Source organism: Apostichopus japonicus, chromosome 19, assembly GCF_037975245.1.
Source record: "Apostichopus japonicus isolate 1M-3 chromosome 19, ASM3797524v1, whole genome shotgun sequence".
Classification (NCBI taxonomy): domain Eukaryota; kingdom Metazoa; phylum Echinodermata; class Holothuroidea; order Aspidochirotida; family Stichopodidae; genus Apostichopus; species Apostichopus japonicus.
The window spans coordinates 21,429,548-21,454,826 of record NC_092579.1 but is presented as its reverse complement, the minus strand read 5'-3'; the positions used below and the strand labels follow the sequence as shown (position 1 = coordinate 21,454,826).

Here is a 25,279-nt window from a genome sequence, read left to right as displayed (position 1 = left end):
GGTTTTTACAATTGCCCAAGTATTGGAATTGGCTAGTTGAACACTGTTTTACTTTTCCTCATACAGTGGAAGAAGGTTGTCACTCTGATTTTTAGTAACACCTGACCTATACATTAAACTATGATGTCTTGCAATGAGTGTTTTTTTGTTTGACGGGGGAGGGGGGGGAGGAGAGGGTGGCAATAGATTGGCAATGATGATGGTTACCTTGAGACCTTTCACTGCAGTAAAATCTGAAATTTGAAAAGGGTCTTATGATAATGATGTAGCGGACAGCTCTTGTTCAAAATGTCGGAATGATAGAATAAAGCATTGAATAGTGAATTATAGTTTAATCACTAATGTTTCTACATGTATCATAAGCTTATGGGTTGTTTCATTTCCTCTAAAACAAAATAAAAGAAAACAGTTTTCCTTATGAAAAAAATCTGAAGGAGTTATATTTATATTATCTGTAAACAGGAAGACATTCCTGAAATGTCAAACAAGTCAAACAGGAAAGAATATTTTTTATTATATCGAAGTCTTGTGATTCTGAGAAGTGATTAAAATTGTTGAGATTTTAAAATGAAAGTGTAACTTTAGAGGTAACTGACTTCTTTATCACCATCCACCATGTCATCGGTAAGTACAAAAAAAAGAAGCTCTTCATTGAGGTCATGATAACAGCAGGTAGTTTTCTGTAGGATGTTTCGGCAGGTTCCTTAGACTATCTGTAAGTTCTTTTATTTTACTTGCATACCACACAAGGTATCATTTCTTGAAACCTATAAAACTCGACCTCATGCTGTATGTTGTGCGATGCTGTAAAGCCATACATGCATAAACACCAACCGATGCATCTATATATCAATAACAGTGTCAATCATCTAAATGTTCCTTATAATATTAGAATATTATGACGAGGTCCACAGGAATTAGCTGTTTGGCACAGAATGAGCAAATTCAAGGTAAACAAAGGATTCATATATTCTATAATAAGTATACTCATATCTGACTGTTTTTTGGTGAGCAATGTTTTCTTCATAGTTCTGTGTATGGTGGAGGCCCTATCACACAACCCCTTATGGTCTTTGTCTTACTAAGCATATTTACAAGGATGAGCTCACCTGTCTTCTCACAAATGTTATACTTCTCGCTCTATCGTGGCTAGAGCGTCTTCGTACCGTATTCCACTACTATGGGTGGCTGGTCACTTCTGTTTAACCCATCTCCTCATTCTACCACCCAAAATGCTTAGATGCTTTTCATTGTACCATGGTTCAGAATTTTGCCTCACTTTGTAAAAGGATTGACTACATTAAATTAAGTGCCATTGAAACATGTATTCAGCAACTACTAGAAGCACTAAATGTACTCATTTCACCGAAGTACATTTCCCATTCCTTTGCTTTTCCCCAGGTGTGAGTATGAGTACAGAGTTATGGCTTATATTGTGTCATATGTTTTGGTCTAAGTTGTTTCTTTTAAAAGTCATAACAGAAACTTCCCTGCCTTATCAGACTTTTTTAATCAACGACCTTGTAAATTACTACTGAGAGTTTGACCTTTAGAGATTGATTGGCTCCACGCAGCTCCAAGCATCCTCGTTTCATCTTTTATGATCGCAGTGGTTAGTTAACAGTTGATGGCATATAATTAACCTGCTCTTCCAACTGTGGAATTGCCCTCCGTAGTAGCCCAGCTGACTATGCGGTAAATTCCATCAGAGACTGATGCTGCTGCTGCTGTTAGCTTGCATCTGATTTGGTCTTGAAAAACTTGAAAATTTTTCAAATTATGTGGATAATATTATACATGATCCCTAGCAGATAAAGTCATAAAACTGTTACTGTCATCGCTTACAAACATTTTAAAGGCATAACGTGTGCACATTGATCGTCTTCAAGTGTTGGGGACCTGTGCTTGATTTACCTTTCAGGTTTGTTTAATACATAGATGTGATGTATTCATGAATATTCATTAAATATTACCGACCTCTCTGGTGTACATATACATGGCTAATATATTGGTATGGCAGATCCGGATATAAAACCAATTGAAGAGGATGTCAGATGATTAGTATTGATGTAGTTGGTGTCCCGCATCACTTCCACCTTACCCTGCACTATCCCACATCCCACCACATCCCACCCCTTACCCCCATCCCCTTAACATTTCACCTGTCCCAATACAAGTGAAAATATATATACGTGTACAATAATACTTGTTTTAAGCAAGTAATTAGGGAGACATAAATCCAACTGTCATCATTGGTCTACCAATAACGTGATAGGGATAAACAAAGAAACATTGACAGGTTTGAGATCTGAATGACACTGTGACTTGACAGATTTACAAAATGTCATCTCCACGTAAGATTTTTCTAGCCAAACCAAGGTATCTCCCAAAAGTAATACAATTTTTCTTAACTGGTGGGGGTGGGGGGGGGGAGGAGGGATTGCTAACCAAAATACTATCTGTGTAAAAGTAAGTTGGCCTGACGTTTCGATCCTAGCAGGATCTTCTTCAAAGGCTAAATGATCTGCTTCAAAGGCACAAAATACTATCTATCATTTTTAAGCCATAAAGATGATAGTTGGATTTGTGTCTCCGCGTGATCGGTCAGCCAGTTTCAGATAATTTACTTGGATTATTTCTCTCGTGGGTGACCAGAAGGTAAAGCATTTCACTTTTGTTTTAGATGGTCATAAATTGAAAGAAATTTTGGATTCGTTTTCTCAATAGTAATAATATCAAAGAGTTCTTCACTCTGATTCTTGCAAATAAATTTACCCTCTTGAAAGATTTACCTTTACCTCTTTTTATTTTCCTTTCAAATTTAGAAAGACATTTATGAGTCCAAGTATAAGACCAAAATATTATGATAATTTGTTTCCTTTGTTTGAAACCAATTTCATTTTCCTTCCCGTTTCGTTTGGTAAAAATTAGTAACAATTTCTGCTTCTGATTGAGCAAATCAGGCCCCACAGTGTCTTAAAAATGTGAATATTTTGCTGTTTTGCTGGTCACTACTGCCAAGTGGCAATTATTGGTTCATGTTGTCTGGTCACCATCATTTGACACCTATTAAAAGTTACCCTAACAACTATATCCTGGTCTCCAACAGGTTACACAAATTTTCTCCAAGTTTCAACCAAAACAAAGGTCTTTCTGTGAGCTTTGCATTGATAATTACAGGTTGTTGGAAGTTGAAATGTGCCAGAAATCTATCTTAGCTAGTTTCTATGTGAGTGGAAGCTATCAACACTAGTTAGGGGGTTGGTTACCAAGAGGACAGGACAATCCATAAATACATCATCAGTATTCCCAAGCAGTCTCTAAAGAGGCAGTGTCATCTGTACAGTAGTAGCATGGAGCTATAAACGAGATAGCTCCATGGTAGTAGGTAGGGGTGGATGGTTCCTGTCCATTACATGGTGCAGTGTTTGAAAACCTTCTATATAGCAGCTTTCTTGAAAGTTTTTGTTGTTGAAAGTTTGGGGGAGAGGAAAGAATTGATGAAGGGCAGAGGGGAGGAGAATGGGTAGGAATTGGTGGTGGGAGGTGGGAGGGTGAGTGGGAGAAGAGGTATGAGTGAGTAATGATTATTGGAAAGGTCTGAATGGAAAAGGAGTGTCCTTCTTCTCAGCTTCCCACTCTGCTTCCCTCCTACCTTGTGTTGAATTGCATTCATGATGAATTTTTCTGAAGATCACATGAATACATGTGTCAGACTCAAATATTGATAGAATTTGATCTCATAAATGTTTGGTGCACCTGTGGTCTATGAGTTTAAGGATTTACAAGTAGAGAGAAGTATCTGTGTGTGATATAGGATGTCAGGATGTCAGCTTTATCCTTTCTTAGCCCCTTTTGTTATTTGAACATTTCTTTCATTGATATTCACGCATTTTCTGAAGACATACGGTATGTGATTTGTAACGTTGGTGCGGTAGACTATTCCTTGTGGTCCCTGGTCCTCCCACCTGACCCCTTCTCCCACCTGACCCCCTCTCCCACAACAGTTTCCAGTGGGAATATCCCAAGGTTTGCTTAATCATTACTTCATTACCCTCTGCAATGCAGATCTATAGAAGATAATGTGACCCACTCTACCCAGTATGGGATATTTATTTTAAAAAAATTGTGAATTCTCTCTCTTTAAAGGTTGAGGTTGGAATTTAGTAGTCTCTTGCATCATTAGCAGGGCCAAAAAAAAAAATCAACAAAATGTGGGCTGATTTGACCCGAAATGGGTGAATAATCATGCCCTCTTGGGAATTAATTAAACTAGTCTGTGTTCCCTGTGTTAACCAACTGTATCAACACACCTCCAAAAATAATAGGTCTACTGTTACTTGTTTCTAATGTATATATGTACATAGATATATATGTATAGTATTGTAGCTGGAACTTTTTTTGGAAGGGAATCAAAAAGTTTCCTTTCCCAATATGTATATGTATCATTGGAGCCTTCTTTGGACTTCACCAAGTCACAGAAACAGACATGCATCTGCACAAGATGTCAAAGGTCAGCTTCATTAGCTGATTTCTCACAGATGTATAATGTAACATACAGTAAAAAAAAAAAACTACAAAAAAATCACAAAGAACGGAAAAGAATTTTTCGAAGAGTAAAAAAAAAGCAGCTGAAATAGCAGATTATGAATGCTCTATGATATGAGTACACGACTGTCATGTATTATGGCGTTCACTCTCATTTGAGACTAACGGAATGAAGGATCTGAAAGGTTTAGATCTCTTTCCGGATGGAAGGATCAACCCATCAGGTGATTGTCTTACAATGGCGGATCAAATTTGCACATCCTCACGGTAAGATGTTTCATATGCAACTCCTTTCATGCAACACTTTTGTATCGAACCAGAATATTTCTATAGGTACAGTACATTAGATTATAATGCAGCGTTTTACATTTTTAAACTTGATAATGGGAATGGATTTTTTTTATACCATTTTGAAGTTTAAAATTCCCCCGTACAAATGCAGTTCACTAGATCAGATACAGATCTACAGTTAGTTATTTTGCAATTTGTGGTGGCATGTAATAAAGACTTGTACAGTGATGATAACAATACTTATAGCAATCGACCTAGAAGGGCAGTACTAGTTGTTTTACAGCAAAAAGCAGCCATTCATATATATGGGAGAAATTGAATGTATCTTCTGGATTAAAAAAAGCCCACCTTACTTTGCCAGCCAGGGGTCGAACCCACGACCTTCCATGTGCTTGGTTTCACTGCGCCTACTGCCACCATCGCCTTTATCCATTCTACCATATAGCACTGGTATAAATTATGAAAGCAGCATGTGGAAGGGGAAATTTTGAGAACTGAATCAGATGATTAGTTACTCGCTAATTAAGCTTCTCTTTTAATTGCAAGTGACAGAATCTATGGTGTCTTTTATAGTTTGATCACTTGTGATCTCAGATTTGATGGTGCTCGGTAGGTTTAGGTAACAATTATGATTAATGGCAAAACAGAAACAGTTTATTATTTATTTCAAATGATGACGAAAATCGGTTTGTATTTGAATCATTACATTTTGTATTTGATTCACAGAATTTAATTCCGAATTGTCTGGTTGACAGAATCGGTCAGAATCGTGCAGTAGATATCAGTAATTTGCATATTCATCATCTAAAGGAGATTTTAATAACAATTCTTTCTTGTGTTATAATCCCAAACCTATTGACCATTTATAGACCCCAACCTCCAGGGTCATTATTTTCACACTACCAGATATAACAATATTTTTCCCAACGTCATGACTAGTTATGGCAGATATGGCAAAATATAAATATAATAAATATTTCTTTTGTACAAGATTGAGCTGTAACTTATCATGTAAATGTTTCTATAAATGTCTAAACAATATTTCTTAATCCATAACATTTTTTTTGTTTTTTGTGCTTTATCTTGAAGTTCTAATTGCTAGTAGAGTATTGTGTTACTCCCTTTGAAACAAAGGATGGCAATTGAGGTTGTTATCGATGTGCCAATAAATTATCCCATTTGAAAGACATTTTTTTGGGGCAAGAATGCATTTTACATGTTTGGACATTTTCACTTTTGTTAATAGAGAACTTGGGAGTATTGAAATGGGTTTCGATAGGACTGTTTTTGATCGGTATCTTAATCTTTTTTGAAAAGACATGTCTAGATTTTACCTTTGTAGGTTTTGGGTACCATGATTGACATGCAGATAAAATATCAAGGAAAGAATTGGAAACATAGTTTTTATGCTGCCGCCGTGGTGTGGACATGTTTGATTAATATCTTTCTTTCTTCTGTTTAACGTTATCCTTAAATAGAAAATAATTTTGGTCGTATAAATTTGAAGAAGGTCTTTGAAGGCGACGCCTGCAGTTTTTTGTCCTCTGAGATTGCCAAAGTGGATCAAAGTTTATAGCCAAAAATTATTAATTTTATTTGTTTCTTTAATACCTCATCTCTTTATGCTTATATAGCCTATCTGGGGAAACTCTTGCTGTGAACTTGAACTTCAAATAAGTGGAAAAAGTGGAAAAACTGAAGAATATAGACCTGCATTATAAGCACTTGTAATAAAGATATTTTAGATTCTCCTTTAGTATAGAGGTTTCAACCCTAAAGGCTAGTTCATGCTCCTAATTTATATTGCAGACGAATGTTGTTAATGAACCCTATGTGGTGAAACATCTTCAATACACGCTATATTCATACCCATATATGATTCGTGTACATCTATTGCCCACCATATGTAAAGGAATACAAATCGTCCTTAAGGGCCAATTCTTTAGTTGGTTTCTAAGAGTGAGTGTCAGTTGCTCAAGTTTGCATTTGTTAAGACAGTCTCTGGTATCCTTCCCATGGATGAGCTTCCAATTTCACCACTAATCCCATCTCCCCCCTCCCCCCTCCCTTTCCACTTAGCATCGCCACTCCCTTGTTCACCCCAATCCATCCATCCCCCTTCCATTCAAATAAGTGTTGGCTACCCACAAAATATTCTATTTGTCCCGATAGGTTTTATACATGTTCTTGTGATGGCCGATCATTCATCAATTTGTGGATAAGTTCATTTCCCAAAGCTTGGAAAGTCTTAATTTCCTCACTACAACACACTGTAATAACTATGGCATTTGACATCAGTGCAGGGTGCTGTGTGTGTCATGTATACAGTATATGTGTATATATGCATAAGTACATCACAAGGATTGTCTCTCTTCATCGCCACTCCCATGAAGAGAAAGAGAGAGAGAGAGAGAGGTTGTTACTGCACCTCTCAAGATGTGTACTGTAGCCTCTTGTCTCATTCCTATAATCTCATCAAGCTTTGTTATGCCCAGGCTTTTGTAATTCCCTTCTTCAAATTGCCGAGCTTTCTCTTTCTCTTTCACTACTCTCCATCTCTTCTGTTTTTTCAATTAGATTACAAAAATGTTTATGTCTTGATAAAATCACAGCTTGATTGGAGTCTTCTATGTGGTAACGATATCTCTGAGGTATGACTTGACTTGATGCAAGCATCGGGGGGTACGGTGGTGGGATATATATGAAGTTGTTTTTTGGACTGAAAAAAATGCAGCCAAGTTTATTGTGCCCGATCGTTGGGCCTGAATTATACTCTTGAAGACTTATAATCATTTGTGCCAGTACGCTAAGGGCTCTGAAGGAATCGACGTCACACCTCCAGTCGGTCGGGCGGGCAATATAATAACGTGCTCTCAATGTCTCCATCTTATGTAACAAAACATATCTTCTCTGTTTTGATTGTACCACCCATGCAGAGAGTTTCTAAGATTTGTTTGTAACAGAGGAGGACGTGACCCTAACAGCAGAGAGAACTGTTTTTTATTAATTCTTTCACCTTGAAATTGTACCCTTTGCTCATTTTTGGATGTTTCATAGCCACTGGGAACATGACAGTTTTGATAAGATGCTTCAGTTTCAGGCAGAAGTTTGACTTGGTTTGACATATAAATTGAATAAAAATAAAATAAAGACATATTCCAAATGTTCAGAAGGTACTCGATTTGACAGTTTATTTCTGTAGTACTGGGAATTTGAAGTCGTCTGGCTTTCTGTTTGTTTACATATATACAGGTTATTTCAAACAAAAGTTGTTCAACATTGTTAATTCTTTCCCCATGAAAAATTTGAAAAGTGCCACAGATTTAAGAGAAAGTATTCCCACACCTGGTTGGGGAGAGGGGGAGGGGGACATTTCTAAAAGAGCCAGAAAGCTTGGATAACCATTTTGGTCTCGACAGCTTCGGACAAGGTTCCTACAAAGACAAGGAATGATGTTATGACGTAAAGTTGTAAGTTCGGCCGCTACATGCTGGAAGATTTCACTATTTATTGCTAGCCCCCTTATCTATGTTGCTGTCTAACTATCAGACTTTCCCATCTACATAGCCTTTAAGCTGACCCTCCATCGTACCCGACGCTGGTCACCGGTTTTTCCGGATGTACATTCCGCAAAGAATACTGGCCTGTATTTGGTAACCTTGTTTCCATCTTCAGGAATCACATTTTTGAGAACTATACTTGAAGTTGTGTTTCTTCTTCGACTACATCGTCTTAGAGATAGGTTTTCCAAAACGAATATGGCTACAGTCTTATTAGTGAATGGGCTAAAATCTGTATCATTTCTGTCTTAAAAGGAGCCCAGAGTTTTATCTTAAATATTAAGTAAGATGTATAAAAAAATCTCTTTACGTTATTCAGGTAATTTCATAATAACATCATCATACGTCTTACGTCTTGTTCGGTTTCAGTCTGTCTTCAGATGGGAATTCAGTAACCGTCTTCCGTTATCAGGATGACTGCAACATCATATTCATTACCAACTCGTATGTTGTCCACCTACACAGCTAGTTATTTTACCCTTCAGGCCTTTGCAGAGCATATCCAATCATCGACTCATAATTGGCCGTTAACTATAACTCCTACACTGTCTGCTGACAAAATTTAGGAGATTGCAAGGATAAGTTTCTATTCGTCGTTATCAAATTCAGTATGACTACAGTAGATGCTGTATCTATTTTTCAATGTGTTAATCACTTCACACTCCTTCTACCCCCATCCATATGCATCTGTTGGCAGGGATTGAAGAAGGGTTAAAAAAAAAAGTCAATGCAAACTGTACATAGACGGCCATTTTGTATCAAGATGGACCTATCATGTTATTCAAAGAATCAGTTGGTGAAACTAAGAGCCAGGGCCAAGTAATGAACAAATTCTGAATTATATAAGACGTTTTATTCCCTTTTGGTCTGTGCTTATACATTTCTATCTTTGTTTGCTACCTTTCTGTGCGATCAAAGTTAAAAATAATATTGTAAAAAGTGTTCTACAACACTATGTTTCTTTAAAGAGATGCATTTTCAATTGGAATTCAATATTTCACAATCTAATGGTACTGTTCGTCATCTTAAGGAATTTGAACTAAAGGACAGGTCCGTGCATTGCAACAATCTGTTACCTAAATTTTTCAACTAAAATCGCTTCAGTAACAACCAAATTAGGCATGAAAGCTTCACTGACTTACCAACAAACCAGACATTATATTACATAGCCCCACAAGCTTTACAGAAAAAGCAGTGTAACAGGGGTTACATGGTTCATGACAACCAGAACTAACACTAACCTCAATGTAGCTATTTTCCGATGTTAGGACACCCACTCCCCAGGACGCATTTGTCCCATTTTTCAACGACAGAAATATGGTAGCTATGCCCAGATGAAACCCTACTGCAAAAGACCGAGTTCAGTAATGTAATCAATATGCCTTTGTAATGCAGAGCCATACATACTTATCAGAGGATTAATAACATAGCATTCTACCTAGGAACAAGGAACCTGTTTTTGTAGAGAAATCATAAAAAAATTCTCTACTTATTCAAGTTTGCTTTCTACCACCATGCTGTAAGTGTTATTAAGGTTGACTCAAGGATTGGGGTACATCCGATCCGGAGAGCTCATTTATTTGTCAGGCGGGGGAATCTGAAAACTGGTGTTGATTGTTGTACAGAGACAGCTGGGAATGGAACACCGACTCCCGAAAGACTGCAGAAGCACCTAACCAAAGGGATTTACATTGACATCTGTAAATAAATACACTTGTGTAGGTAGAATCTAGGAAGTCATGTGTTACTTCCTTCCAACACAAAATTGAAGAAAAGCTCAGCAAAAATTTTTCAGCTGGCAATGGAAAAGGAGTCAGAGAATACAACCAACAAGACCAACAAGAATTAATGGGGGGAAAAAGTGGGGGGGGGGAGGGAAGGAAAAACAAGCAACATTTTGCTAAAAATTAATATTCACTATGAGACAATTTTTGATCTTTAAAAACTATGAAATGCATTTTAAAAAGCAAATAAAAGGTATCAGGTGCATATGTATGAAACATTTTCATAATTCATACAGATTAACATTAATTTTTGCATAATTGGTATAAGATGGGAATCAAATGGCTTTGAAAATGTTGAACTTGTCCTTAGTAGAGTCCCTGGCATTTTTAGTTTTGGCAAACTGGGTATGACAGATGTTCGGATCTGCTTGGTTTAACCAACTTTAACCTTCTACTGAACTTCTGTCATCTCAGCTTGTGTTGTATGGTTTGTTTAGTGGACCCAAATGTGCTGTTAATGAAGTCACATACAAACATGTACCCTACAGTTTGACACTCGATTTGAACTGCGTGGATGGACCGAAAGGTTCCGTGTCCTTGATAGGCTTTCGCATCGTATTAATAAGGAAACCATCAAGGGAAGCCTCAAGTGGGAATCATCCCTGTTCAGAGGAAGTTTATAGGTATGTTGGCTACAGCTTAGAGGGCATGCCGATTCAATTGTGATGGGTAAAATACATGTTAATCGTGTTTGATGGACTCCTCATGGACTCAGTGTTACATGTCTTCAGTTAATTGCTTATATTTGAGCATCTGTAATACATGTGTCTGTTTGAGCTCCCAGCAGGCAGGAAAACAGCATCTTTTTTTCGTGAACAGAATGCGCAGTTAGCGAAATCACCTACCCCCGGTATTTGACACTTTATTTGCTTATGTACGGTTTGAAATGTTTGATGAAAGGAAACCGAATCTGTGTTCTGTGCGTCCGTGTGATATATATTGCTTTTCATGTTAATTCACTGTACATTATTTTGTGGTACACCTATCGTGGATTAAGTTGTAGGGTTATGAATTAAAGTCTGTTGTGTAAAATACTTCAATTAACACTTACCTGTCTTCACACGACTAATAGCTCTACCAAGGTTTAGAGCTATCTGGTGAGAATTTACAATGAACCCTGACCCATATCCATTTAATCCTGGGCTACCAACTCCTCATTTTACCACACAAAGGATGTAGAAGAGCCTCGCATTAATTTGACATTCTTCCAGATTCCTTTAAAATCTCTTTACTTTTTTACTGGTAAGGGTAAGGTTAGGTTTAAGGGAGAAAGCCGAGGAGGTGCTGGGAAGACGATGAGGGAGGGAGATGCGGGATTATGTTGAGACACCGCCAACCTTACCTCGCTTCCAGATATGCAACCTTGCAAGGTTAAAGCCATAGCGTTGCCCCTTCCCTTACCCCTCCCCTTACCCCTCCCTTTCCCCTTATGACAAACAAGCGGATAACATTGGTCCTGCTTGACATTTATACACATCAAAAGAAGTACAAATTTTAGATAGGATTATTGGCCCATGGTGTTCCATTCAACTCCGTGTATCTTCCCCCCCCCCCCCTCTCTCTCACCCATCCCAACTATCCACCTTCTTTGATTTTTCATATTATAGACATGAATATAATTTTTTTTTTACATTCATGAGGAATAATTTTGTATTCATTTTTGGTCCAATTGTCTGATTTTCACTTTGCCAAGCCATCATGAGTTGCCAATGCTGAATGCGACTCTGTCCACGACCGATTACTTCAGATGAGAGATGCTGATCCTGTTGTTAAAAATACAGTTACCATGTGAGTTATGATTCAGACAGCTATGTACTATACAGCATACAGATGTTGAGTTTTAATTTCCAACGTTGTCTGTTTTGTGTTTATGAGGAGGCAATGGGTGGGCATGATTTATCAATACCCAATTACTAAATGTTATACTTAGCTTTTCGTGTTGACATTGTAACCGAAGTGCCATTTGCTACAACTGACATATCGTCTTGTATTAACCTTTCATGTTTAGTCTCAACATCTCATTACATGTCAGAGCCGTATGATTTTTGCAGTTTGCCACATCTGCCTGGCTCGAACAGATTCACTGTTTGAAATGTTCGAGAAGAAGAAGGGTACAGGCACGCGTAACGATAATTAATCCTGCGAAAAGTTTTGTAGTTGGTTTCTCTTCATTTATAGTTTTTAGGTGGACGATTAGGTCTCTGGGGGAAGGGGGGTAAGGGAGAAAATATTTACATAATGACTAGAGAAGTTAAATCCTTTTGCCCTACTAATGGTTACGATAATTATTCTTGTTTAAACAAGACATGAAAGATTATATCATCTTAGACAGAACCTGGAACTTTTTACATCTGTGAAATAAAAGAAGAGATAAGGCTTCTAATTGGTCGTAGTGGGGCATGTACTAAAACTGCAATAGATGGGGGGGGGGGAGGGGGTTGGGGGAATGTACCTTCCCATATATTTAATCTTTGGTAAGAATATTACACTGAAAGAGAGAATTGAATATAAAACAACATGTTCAAGCTAATATTAAGCCCAAACATTGTCTTTGCTTCAATTGGTGGACATGTCTGTGATGACTATGTTTGTACCAACATAAACTAGACAACGTCTTGCTTTGTTTGAAACTTAATGTGGTTAAAAGTCATGTGACTCATACCAGCAGGCAGTGAAGTGTTCCAATGTAATGCCTCTTATTATCTTTAAGAAAAAACAAAAGGTAAAGCAGTAATAGCTGCATATTGGTGTTGAAAGTTATCATGTCAAATTCAGTGTACAGGAACTCACATATTGATTTACTTAGTTTCTTCGATTACCTGTCTCATCACAACCTGAGCACTCTCGTCTCTACTCTCTACCGTGTATAGAGTGGTCTCTTAAATGCTTTAGAGGTATCGTATGTTTCATGTTTTTGTCAGCTATCATCCAGCCTATACAATAAGCTGGTTACTGTATCGAAGATTTCTCACTTACATATCTCCTCACAACCTGAGCACTCTTGTCTCTACCGTGTATAGAGTGGTCTCTAAATAGCTTTCGAGATATCGTATGTTTCATGTTTTTGTCAGCTATCATCCAGCCTGTGCAATAAGTTGTTTACTGTATTGAAGATTTCTCACTTACATATCTCCTCACAACCTGAGCACTCTTGTCTCTACCGTGTATAGAGTGGTCTCTTAAATGCTTTAGAGATATCGTATGTTTCATGTTTTTGTCAGCTATCATCCAGCCTGTGCAATAAGTTGTTTACTGTAAAGAAGATTTCTCACTTACATATCTCCTCACAACCTGAGCACTCTTGTCTCTACTGTGTATAGAGTGGTCTCTAAATAGCTTTCGAGATATCGTATGTTTCATGTTTTTGTCAGCTATCATCCAGCCTGTACAATAAGCTGTTTACTGTATTGAAGATTTCTCACTTACATATCTCCTCACAACCTGAGCACTCTTGTCTCTACCGTGTATAGAGTGGTCTCTTAAATGCTTTAGAGATATCGTATGTTTCATGTTTTGTTCAGCTATCATCCAGCCTGTACAATAAGCTGTTTACTGTAAAGAAGATTTCTCACTTACATATCTCCTCACAACCTGAGCACTCTTGTCTCTACCGTGTATAGAGTGGTCTCTAAATAGCTTTCGAGATATCGTATGTTTCATGTTTTTGTCAGCTATCATCCAGCCTGTACAATAAGCTGTTTACTGTATTGAAGATTTCTCACTTATTTCCTCACAACCTTAGCACTCTGGCCCTACCATGTATAGAAGGAATTGGTATCCATATTAGGTTGTATCGTATGGCTGTGTATCGTATTGTCAGAACCCTCCAGCCTGTGCAGTTGCTGTTTACTGTATCGGAGGTTTCTCACTTACCTATCTCCACACAACCTTAGCACACTCTTACACGACCTTGTTTAGAGTTGATCTCGGGTGATCCTGTAACCTTTTAATACTGTCACGAGAACTTCTCCTCTTATCTGTCCCCATTTATAAAACTGCACTTTTCTACCTACTTCAGTTCAATAAATTGTTTGTTATCGTTACAAACTAATAAATGGAAGCTTAGAAGCCATTACTTCTGATGTGATTAAAATATCATATAGTTACATTCAAGATATATTCATCAAACTGAATTTATATCAATGTACTTTCTTACATGAACTTCCATGATTAGTAAAATTTACTGTTTTTCACATCATATTTTACAACCACACATGTATGCCCTTGTACACCGGGTAGCTTATAGAACTTTAACCCCCCAGACATAATTACTAATAACTTTCTTTTTGACCTAATTTTTTGAATTTGTAATAAAAGGTTTCCTGCTTTTACATCAGTACATTCAAGCTAGTGACAACCATTGTTTTTTTTTATATTTCCATTTTGTTTCAATTTATCATGTTTAAACTTTGACCCCCATCTCAGTTTACCGCCCATCTGGAGTCTGGATTAGATACCGCTTATGTTACTTCCACCATTTTCTTTTTTAAAGCCCCAGCCAAATGGATCATAAAATTGATATTAAACTCGAGTAACTTTCTTAAATTTGACCCGCATGATTCCTGACCGAGCTCCGGCTTTGTATTCAGCAGCTCCTGGCAGTCGGTTGTAATTCATCTCCTTTACAAGCAGTTTATGGTCTGGTGGCACAAAAAGTCAACTGATTTTAACAGACATAAACTTAAATTTATTCCGACTATGGAAGTCAGATCTAAAAAAAAGGAGCATCAGGGTTTTTGCATCACCTTAATTATTGCTTGGTTTCAAAAGCCACAGAACCCACAGATAGTGGTAAAATTGGGATTTCTTGGTAGAAACTGATATAAGGCCTACTTAAACCTGCCTAACTTCTTTTGATCTGACTCCCCCCCCCCTTTTTTTCCCCCTCTTTTACATACTATTTTAACCACTTAAATGCTACCTTCAGCACTCTGTTTGAGTTGGAACCTTCAATAACCTAATAATAAATAATATATTAATATATATATTATGTTTCTTTCTGTGGAAAAATCAAAGTTGACCAGGTACTCTATTGTCTGGTATCAACTCTTCCATCCTCATCCATTATTACATTAATCCTACTTTTAATCCCCTGCCCCAAATGTTATAATATCAACCATCATAATCCCATAAGCCCCATCCTGTAATCTCCTACCCCACTATCCATTATTGTATATCCCTTAGCCCTTAATCCTCCACCCATGTAATCAGCCCAATAACACCCTATATCCTATTATCCCTTCTCTCCCAAATCCCCTATCCCCAAATCCCATATGCCCTAATCTCCTACCACTTTTTCCTCCCCCTTGCTGTAATTCTTATCTCCCCCCCTCTTTTCCACTCCTATCCCCCTTGCTGTAATTCCTATCTCCCCCTCTTCTCCACTCCTATCCCCCTTGCTGTAATTCTTATCTCCCCCCTCTTCTCCACTCCTATCCCACTTGCTGTATTTCTTACCTCCCCCCTCCCACCCCCTTGCTGTAATTTTTATCTCCCCCTCTTCTCCACTCCTATCCCCCTTGCTGTAATTCTTATCTCCTCCCCCCCCCTCCCCTCTTCTCCACTCCTATCCCTTCTTTTCTAGTCCCATCCAATTGAAAACTGGGATATGCTATACAGTGCTACCCCTTGAACAATGAACTATGAACAATTCTCACTAACCCCTGTGTACTACTCCCCTATACATCTGCTGTCATCATTTACTCCCAAGGCTGATTATCAATCGTGTGGTTCTTAATATCCCTAAAGATGGAAAATGAATATCTTATTATCCTTATTAGATTATCCAATCAAAATTCTTGCTACTGGGATATATAAACAGCTCTTGATTTATTTTGCATCAAATTTAGTTTTTTTCAAGTAATTTTTGTTCCAATTTTTTTACTTTTCTTTTTCGTGGATGGGGTTAGGGGAGGTATGTTGTCACTGACTTGCTTCCTTTTTTACCTATATATGGAACTTTTATCAATTAATTTAAATTTAGTTGAAGTAAGAGAGATATTATAGGAAATAATGAAGATTGTTTTCGTAGTAAGATCATACGTCACAGTAGGTCGATTGAGTGTAGGAGTAAATGGTTGATCAGACCTTCCCATAATTCCCTGTCTTGTGGTGGTGCAGTTGACTCACATATAAGATTTGTTTAATATTTCATGCTCTGTTTAGTGTCTACTATTCAGTAAGATTCACATGCATTCATAGATGTAAATATTCTTTAAAGATTTAGTTTGTTCCATTTCCAAAGGAAAAATAAATTTTTGCCTAAAATGGAATTCAAACATTATCCCATTATACTAATTATAAAAACTGATTTTCTCTTTTTTACGAGTTACTTTATAAATTCTCTGAAATATAATATAATGTTTTGTCAGTATGCTGTCATGTCATTTTTAGGCTCCATTGACTAAATTTATGTATATTGCCTTTTTTACCATTAGGTTTGCAAAGAGCAGGATGTAATATCCAACTTTGATTTACCATTACATAGAAATATTAAAATGTAAATTTTAAAAAGACTAAATTCTTTACCCATTAGCCAACTATCACATTGCTTTGTAATTTAATTTAAGCAATTAATTATTTTAATTGTAGTAAACTTTGTGTTATTTTGTTTTTGCTAGCATGGAAGTAATTAATGATAGGAAGTAAACTGTTTATGTTCTGTTGCACGATAAAAACCAGAGTAATGGGGATATTCTAGTCTCACTAAAGTTTGCTTCCTTTGAAAACTACTAGAGAAAATATTGAAAAACCCCTTACAATTCTATCCAAGTACTGGAAATACCTATGAACTTGAGATATTCTAATAATCCAGCCATCCTCATCAAATTCCTTTGTTTTAACTGATTTCTTTCTCTCTCTCTCTCTGAGTCTCTCTTTTAAGAGGAGGCAAAACAGGACTGACTAGAAATAAAGAGAGGGGTTATTAATTTTCTTTTTAGTCTCAGCCCTTGAGCTGCCAAATGACATTTAGGATGCCTACCTCAGACTCTCCTAGACAAGTGTTTGTGTTCACGGTGTAAACATGCGCAAGTCAGAAGAAGTGAGAGAGAGAGATAGGGTTTGTAATAAGAGATGGCCGACTCTGCTTCCATTGCTTATTGCCGGCTGCCGTCGCCTTCACTGCTGCACGCCCCAGTCGCTGTTGAACTTGCCCTTTTACCATGTTTTAGCATACTCTGTGGAGAGAGGAGCAGGATATAGCGGCATCCCTGTAGAGAGAGGTTAACTAGTTAAACAACCCTGGCACGTGGCAGTCTACTAACCGACCAATCACGAGACAGGCTGCTTGTGGCTTTGATATTTAGTGCTTGGAGCTAGCAGCTACCCAGGGAGACTTTTTACCAAGTTAAATCTTGTAAGCCCTTCAGGGGTATACAACAGGCCAAACTGTGTTCTTTTTTTTGCTTTTCTGTACCCTTTGCTTCTACGGCTTCTTCTTTATTGTTTCTTCAATTTTTTTTTTTCATTTTGATTGCCCTGACATTCTACTTGAGAAATGTGAAAGTTAAAAAAAAAAAAAAGAGGGAGTAAAAAAGAAAGTAAAGTAAAGGAGAAAGGGGTTTGGGGAAGGAGTTACCAGTTAATTCCTGATGGCAGAGAGATGCTGACGTTTGTGTAAATAATTTCCGATGGAATGTTATGATTGAGCGTCAAAGGGAAACAGGATGGACCAAAGAAAAGGTGGTAGTTGGGTAACTGGTGAAGTTTAATGAATGGGAAGGCAGCTGGAACATGGGATGCGGGGGGGGGGGGGGCAACATGTAGGGAGGTTAAAGTTAGAATTTGCATTATACCACTCTTCCTGTACCTGTCTCCACCTGTTCCTTAGTTGTTGATGGGTTTTTTCTGCAATTTGTACATTTTAATATAAACTCTCATGTAAAGAAAAAAACCTAGACTGCTTGTTACAGCTCCTTTGTTTCACAATTTAAAGAGAGTAGCATGCTGGGAAATGATTAAACATCAATTTTTTTTTTCAATTTTGAAAAAGAAGAAAAAAAAATAGTTTGGATTAGATTAAAAATATTATATCAGTAGTCGCTGTTGTAAAAATTGAGATAAAACTGAAATAGGTCAAAATAATATTAATGCTACAACTTGAAGAGAAGCATCAGGTATTCATTTTGTAGATTGGTTGAAAAACCAAACTCTTTTTTAAACAATGTCCAAACAATGTAAGATAATTCAATCACATAAAGTAAAATAGTATTTTAAAATAATTTGTTTCCTTAAGTCAGGTGGTCATGTATATTAAAATTAAAAGATTTGGGGTAGGAAAAGCCACCCATGTTATTTATCTATTTGTGATTTTTGGTGTGCTTGTTGTGGTATATTTATGGTCCCAAAAAGAGTGTTCCTTTTTAATTTGTGGAAATAATATTAAAAGAGATTTCACTAAATTCCTCAACAGAGTTGATTTGCTTTTCTTTAGTCACACATCTACAGGTTTTAATTATTTGAACTGTAGAAGAAGAAAAAGAAAGAATATTGTTGTCAAATGCTTAGTTTATATAGTATATACTACTGAGGGGGGAAGGAAAAAATTCTGTTAGCCTGCTAGCAGCATTTGGAGTTGACTTCAATAAGTATTTTTGTAATTCACCTGTTTCAGCATATCTTGTAATCACCAGGGGAGCTTCTAGAAAAGTTCTGTCAAACAGCTTTCGGCTCTTATTGCCCTCAACCCAATGAGAGCGGAGGTAGAGAGAAGGTCACCAAACTGCCCTGCCCCTCCTCTTGTGCTAGCTAACATCTAGCCTGTCAGAGTTGATTTGTGTTCCTACTGATACAGGCATCAACTCCTTGCCTCCTCACCCTAGGCCAAACTCCACTCCCACTCAGGAGTCGAGCGATGCCGGCCTACCATTGGTCGATTCTTTTCAGCCCACACGCGCCTAACACACTTCTTCTATTAGTTTGTGGTTTAAAGTCTTGCACCTTGTTTTTTTTAAGATGTTTTGTGGAGGCCTCTGATTGGTTGATTGGAATGATGATGGGTTGCTGCCTGGCACATGCCAATACAGATTGCACTGATGATCTGATATACCAAACTGAAAAGCACGCTGGGGATAGTGTGATTGGTTAAGGCTGGCTGGCGTGTGTGTGTGATTGAGGTGGCGTGTGCTAGACTTGATGCCTGGCACACTTCATGTGGTGGTATGCTAGAAGCCTTCTCTGCAGCTGTAGTTGTTGCCAGGGGATTTTACATGGATTGTGAGGGGGCAGGGATTTATCATGGGGACTGCTGGATGTTGTAGTATTTAGATCATATGTGATGTGCCTTAATGTTTTCTGTGCCTTCTTCCAACGGAATATTTATTTGTAACGACGCCGCCTTATTTTATATATCTTTATTGTTGTTATTTCCTTCTTTCTTTTTTTATACCGACACCTTTGAGAGTTTTGAACTATTGCAAATTTGGAATTTTTTTGTTGGGGGTTCCCTCTATTTTGTGCATTTGTATTCCTTTCTTCTTGGAACTCTTCACATTCCTTACGGTTTCCAAGTATTTTGCACCTGATTGGATTCGCAACGTAGGCAGAGGCGAGTACAAAAAGGAATATTTTACATTACCTCGTTTTAATACGATTACTACCGAAAAAATTGGATGAAGGATTACAAAGGGGCCACCTCACACCCCTCCCCCTCCTGCTGCACATTCCGCATTACTGCTCATTTTGTTCCAGAGTCTTATTTCCGCTGAACTTTATTCCATTTTATAAACAAACAAACTAAAAACAAAATAATATTACATAAGTGGATGATTCTATCTTAGCACTCATCGATTAAAGCCGGTTTTTGAAATAAACTTCCTAAAATATTGAAAGAAGTTTAAAAACACAGAAACAAAAGAAGAGCCAAGCTTTTGGAACATTTTGTCAAACTTTTTCTGATGAGCAAGAAACGCAAAGGTGAAAGTATGGTGGTGAAAAAGAGCAGTAAACCGAGCAGTAAGAAGCAGAGTAAAAAGGAAAAAAAAGGTAAGGGACACAGGGTCATGGTTAGTGTAATGATATGGGTGGAGGGGGGGGTAGATTATTGTGTTCTATACTATTCTGATTAAAATAGTACAATGGAAATACCACATGTATTGTGAAAACTTAATGAAAGAAATGTTGACGGGCTTACTAACAACAGCCTTTATCTTTGGAAAAAGTATTGTCAAATTTATAAAAAAAATTGCTGAAAATGTTTTGATTTTTTTTTTTTAAATGTTTTTTACGGGTCAAATGTTTATTGTTTATACAAACTTTATCAAACCTCAGAAAAGTTACTAGGAGAACAATAAGAGGAGGAGTAGAAATTGTCTGTGTTACTGTTCTTGTTATTATTATTTATCATTATTTTCTGGTTTGGTCAGATAATTCTTCATTGACAACTGTGATGATGTATGAGTTCAACCCTGGACTAACCTGAAAAGGTGGTTTTGACTGACCTTGATGCAATTTACAGTAACTAGTATTCATCTGATTATTATTCAAACAGCTCAGGCAATGAGTCCACATTTATCTGAAATTGGGGACGTAAAGGGGAGGTATTTGGCCTCCTCTTCTTTCTCTATTAATTCTACTAGTTGATAAAACTAATTATATTTATTCTACTCTGTGCTTCTCCCTTCAGAGACACCCTTTTACACCCCTCTCCCTCCCTCCCTGATTATAGTTGTCCCCATGAATGCTCTTATTGTTAAATCCCACCTCTATCTATATATATGTTCTCTTCAAGTTTTACTTTATCTTTCTTTCGTTGACTTTTCCCCCCCAAATATCGTAGAATGTATTCACTTTTAATTTGGCTTTTTGTCAATCTTTGCGTTCCTATTTCAAGTTGAAGCTGAGAGCTGTCATATCTCCTAGTTGTAGTAAATGAGACCAACCTAACACTTGCAATGTGTACTCCATTTGCTTTTGTGTTATTTGAACCTATTCTAGTGCTGCCCCATAGACCTCAGAAATAGCTTCGTGTCACCAGTTAAGTGGAATGAGATCCGGAAAACTGATTTGTTTTCTGTCATTTTCCAGGAAATATTTTGCCTGATTGAATTCCACAAGTGTTGGTCTGTTTGTCTATTTCTAGTCATGGAATTTTCAGTCTATTGAGCAAAACAAATGTTGTAATGATATACTATCAGTTATGAAATAACCTCCCCCCCCCCTCTCTTCCCTATCCTTGAGTGACATTTCCTGAGATAGTGCAAGAAACTGATTTGTTGGGTTAGTAATTTCAAGTAATTTTTAATTTTAAGTTGGAATTTAAATCAGTGACATCAAGTTTGCAACTGCTGTGACCTATGAAAATGAGCTATCTATCCTTAAGTTGATAGCCCCCGTCTGTTAAACCCCTATTATTAATTGGGCTGGGGGCCTTGAAGGGGGGGGGGTTCTGGTAAGAAGCATCAGGTGATACTACCAACTTAATGTAAGGCTGGGTAGCTCATCTTGAGGTCATTCACTCAAATGTCCTGCTAGTCAGAATTTTTTTCTTTGCACTTTTTCAAAATTTATTTTATTTCATATTTCTTTTAATAGTAAATAATGAGACATATTTGACAATAGTTGTGACATAAATATTAAAATAGTCATTGTTTTAAAGATATGTAGAATTGCCTTTAATATCACACCTGATTGAATGAATTCTTTGTTTTTGCATTCATTATTATTAGTAGTATAGTGTGTGTGCATGTGTGTGTAGGCTACAATGAAACCATTGTTTGTGGTAGTAGTAAGTTTCTTGGAGATGCAGTTGAATACCCTCCAGTTAACTATAAATTGTTATCAGTAGCATATTTCTGTTACTTCAGATGCTTAACATAAATGGAACAGTCCTAAAGCAAAATATTGTTTCTGAGTTACATATTAAAATGAATAATGTTTCAAAACAACAGAAAATCAGTCAAATAATTCTAAGCCAAAAAAAAATCTCCCTTGCGAACTCTTCAAAAGAGTAATACCAGTCTTGTCACTACCATGTAGGCCTTTGACATAATATACTGTTTATATTCCAGGCAGAGAATTTCAGGCCAACCTCACCATGGCACGGCCACTATAAATTTCATTCCACACAGACTGTTTGGTTAAGAAGAAGAGTTCAAAGTTACTATAGTCCCGTCCCGTACAGTCATTCACTCAATGGATATATAGGACATGTTGTGTTGGGAATAGAAATATTGCTTGCACGTGTTTATTTAACGGAGAAGAATCCTGATGACAAACACAAATTATTGTCTCCATGTTATAGACCAGCCATTTTGGTTTTTGGAAAATATAAATCACTTCTCTAACAGTTGACGCAAGGAAGGAATTCCTCTACACTTACATCAGAGTTTTAAAACAAAATTAGAGAAGACGAAAACCACAACGGATTATCAATTACATATATCCTACACTCTTCTTACTTCACCCTATGACCCATGCATTTAGAAAAGCATTTAGGATCTTTTCTTTTTTCTTTTCAATTTCTTTCCTTCTTTTTTCTCTCTCCACCTCTCTCTCTCTCTCTCTCTCTCTGCGTTTCTCTCCTTTTGACTTAGTAGGTAGATGTAAACATTTCCAGTTTAATGTTATTTCTTCGTAAGCATGCTGCGGGTTTTTTTTTTTTTTTGATTTATTACAATTGACACATACCTTATCTCTGCTAGACAATCATGAAAAGCGGACTACTGGGACAGACTCTTAGAGAAAGATAGAAAAAGAAAAGAAGTCCCTGGTTTGGATAGGCCCTACTTAATCTTATCTTGTTGGTCTTAATTTCAATTATCTTTCTTCTCCCAACTGGAAGGGAATTTCTTTCTTTTTTTGACTTTGACTTTGACTTTAATTAACTTCATGTCAGTCAATGGTCCTGTGATTATAAACATTCAGATTTGTATATGATATAAGTTTTGAAAAAGAAATGTTTTATCTGTTGACAGTCTTTGTTTTGACATTGTAATCACACATTCATACATACACACATACATATATACATACATACATACATACATACATACATACATACATACATACATACATACATACATACATACATACATACATACATACATACATACATACATACATAAACATGAAGTCTTAACCATGACTTCATCCTTAACTCTATCCGTAACTATAACTTATAGGCAAACCAAATACTAGGTCAAGAAATTCCATCACATTAAAAATTTTCAACTTTTAATGAATAAAAGGGAAGGAAGGCTATTACAAAAACATTAAATGGATCAATTTTCCAATTCATTTCTTTTTTGCACCATGCAGCATAGTTGGTTTTTTTTTTTAACTGATCCCGAGGGAATTTTCCTCCACTAATTTGTTTCATTCTGAGAACATGAACTTACTATCATTTCACGTGGAACATGTTTTCTTTGTATCAAGTTCTTGAAAATCTGTAGACAAAAGGCGCAATCCATCCCAGCGTTAAAATTTTCTGATTTTTTTTGTGGTCTTAATCGCTTTGTATGATCTCGCAGGAACCGTTAGATCTTGTATCGCATCTGCAATACGACACCGTCCTGAAGTAATTAGATTTTGGTACTAAATCTGCTTAGAGTTTTTTTTTTGTCAGATTTATAGCAACCGACCATTTCCAAAATGGAAATTTACTCAAGCGGTATGCGGTTTTTAATGTCATTTAGACTTCACACTCTGTGAGCACTTTTTCCGGTATTGTTGCTCTCGATTTCAGATAATTGAATTTGAGTGTGACAGATACGAATAATGACTCTTAAAATGGATCAAGATCGAATGGTTGACCATGACATAAAACTGAAATGAAGTACTCTGCAGTAATGACTATTTTCCTTTTCTTTTGTTTTTTTCCTTTAACCTTCCCATTTTCACTTCCATGTCACTCAAAGTTATAACCTCCACAGCAACCCTGTTCAGGTCACTCACTCCATGGACATAACATGCAGATTTTTATCAAAATCAGGGGAGAATTTGTTGGTCAGCCAACTTTAAACTTCCATACAGTTCAACTTTTTGAAATTGTTGTGCATGTGTATAGATATATTTATTTGTATATTAAGATCACACAATATTGCAATAACGTTGTCATAATGAGTGACATGAGGTTTAGCAAGATAGTGATCACTTTCAAGTTTTTAACTCAATTGTTACAGTATATGCAGGTCATTGAATGGAAGTTGTAGGACTTCACTAAGAACCTTTTGGAAGACAATCTTTATGCAGCATTGGTAGATGAACAATTCCACTCTTCCCTCCTCCTTTGTCTGTCCAGATCCTCTCCTTTGTCTTTTCATCTACCTCCTGTCTTCCTCCAAGGCTCCAATGTCCCTCCCACTTCCCCTCCTGTCTCTAAATGACGCAAGCATTGCGAAAAATATTCTAATGTGCAAAATGTAAAAGTATTTTTACCATCTCCAAATAATTTGACATCTTTAAAACACACACACACACACACCTCAACTTTTTCATTTTTAGAATTAACAAATGACCCTGTAGAGTTAATGTTAAAAATTTTTTAACCCATATTCTCTGGTCTGATAAAAATATTGCTCACATCTGACCGAGAGCCTCAGGCATCTTTATCAGACAAGGAAGTGAAGCCAATTAGTGAGTCCGTAGAGCCAATTGTTTTTTACGCCCTCAATTCCTTGATTGATCAAGATAGTCAATCTTACTGTCCCTCGTTGAAATGCGATTGCTGACAGGACCGCTAATGAACCATAGGTTCGTTACTCGGGGAACCGTAACTAAACTGCTACACTCATGCAGACCTGCGAACACGTGGTGTGTGCCAAGTTCGTTGAAGAAGAAAGTAATTTAAGGTTTCAGTTTTGGCAAGAACTTCCATCAGAAGTATAGTTCAAGCATCGATAGCATTTTGCAATGTTAGATAATCCCCCAATTATGCTAGACAGTCAAATTATTATGGTCACTAAACATTTCAAACTTCAGTGGAAGCTTTTGACCTACTTTCAACTTCAGTTACTCTCATTGAGACATTTACTTCAGGAAGTTAACATGCCTTTTGATCAATATTCAAATATGATTGGGAGTTCATGAATCTCAAGGGAAAGTACACCTTTGAACTGTTTACCATTCTAAAAGTGAAAGCTTTATTAATGACCCTAC

The 25,279-nt window shown here is 36.9% G+C and overlaps 1 protein-coding gene across 4 annotated transcripts in view; it reads left to right on the top strand.

Moving 5' to 3' along the window:
• LOC139959384 (uncharacterized) overlaps positions 1–25,279 on the top strand; it is a 102,558-nt gene that overhangs the window by 41,001 nt on the left and 36,278 nt on the right. Inside the window, exon 1 of one of the 4 annotated variants that reach the window (XM_071956950.1) lies at positions 19,261–20,167. The exons of the other annotated variants lie outside the window; for them this stretch is intronic. Within the exon in view, the coding sequence (XP_071813051.1) occupies positions 20,080–20,167 (88 nt within the window). The 5' untranslated portion in view covers positions 19,261–20,079. Of the gene's footprint in view, positions 1–19,260; positions 20,168–25,279 lie in introns of those variants that run through there. 4 annotated transcript variants of the gene reach the window in all.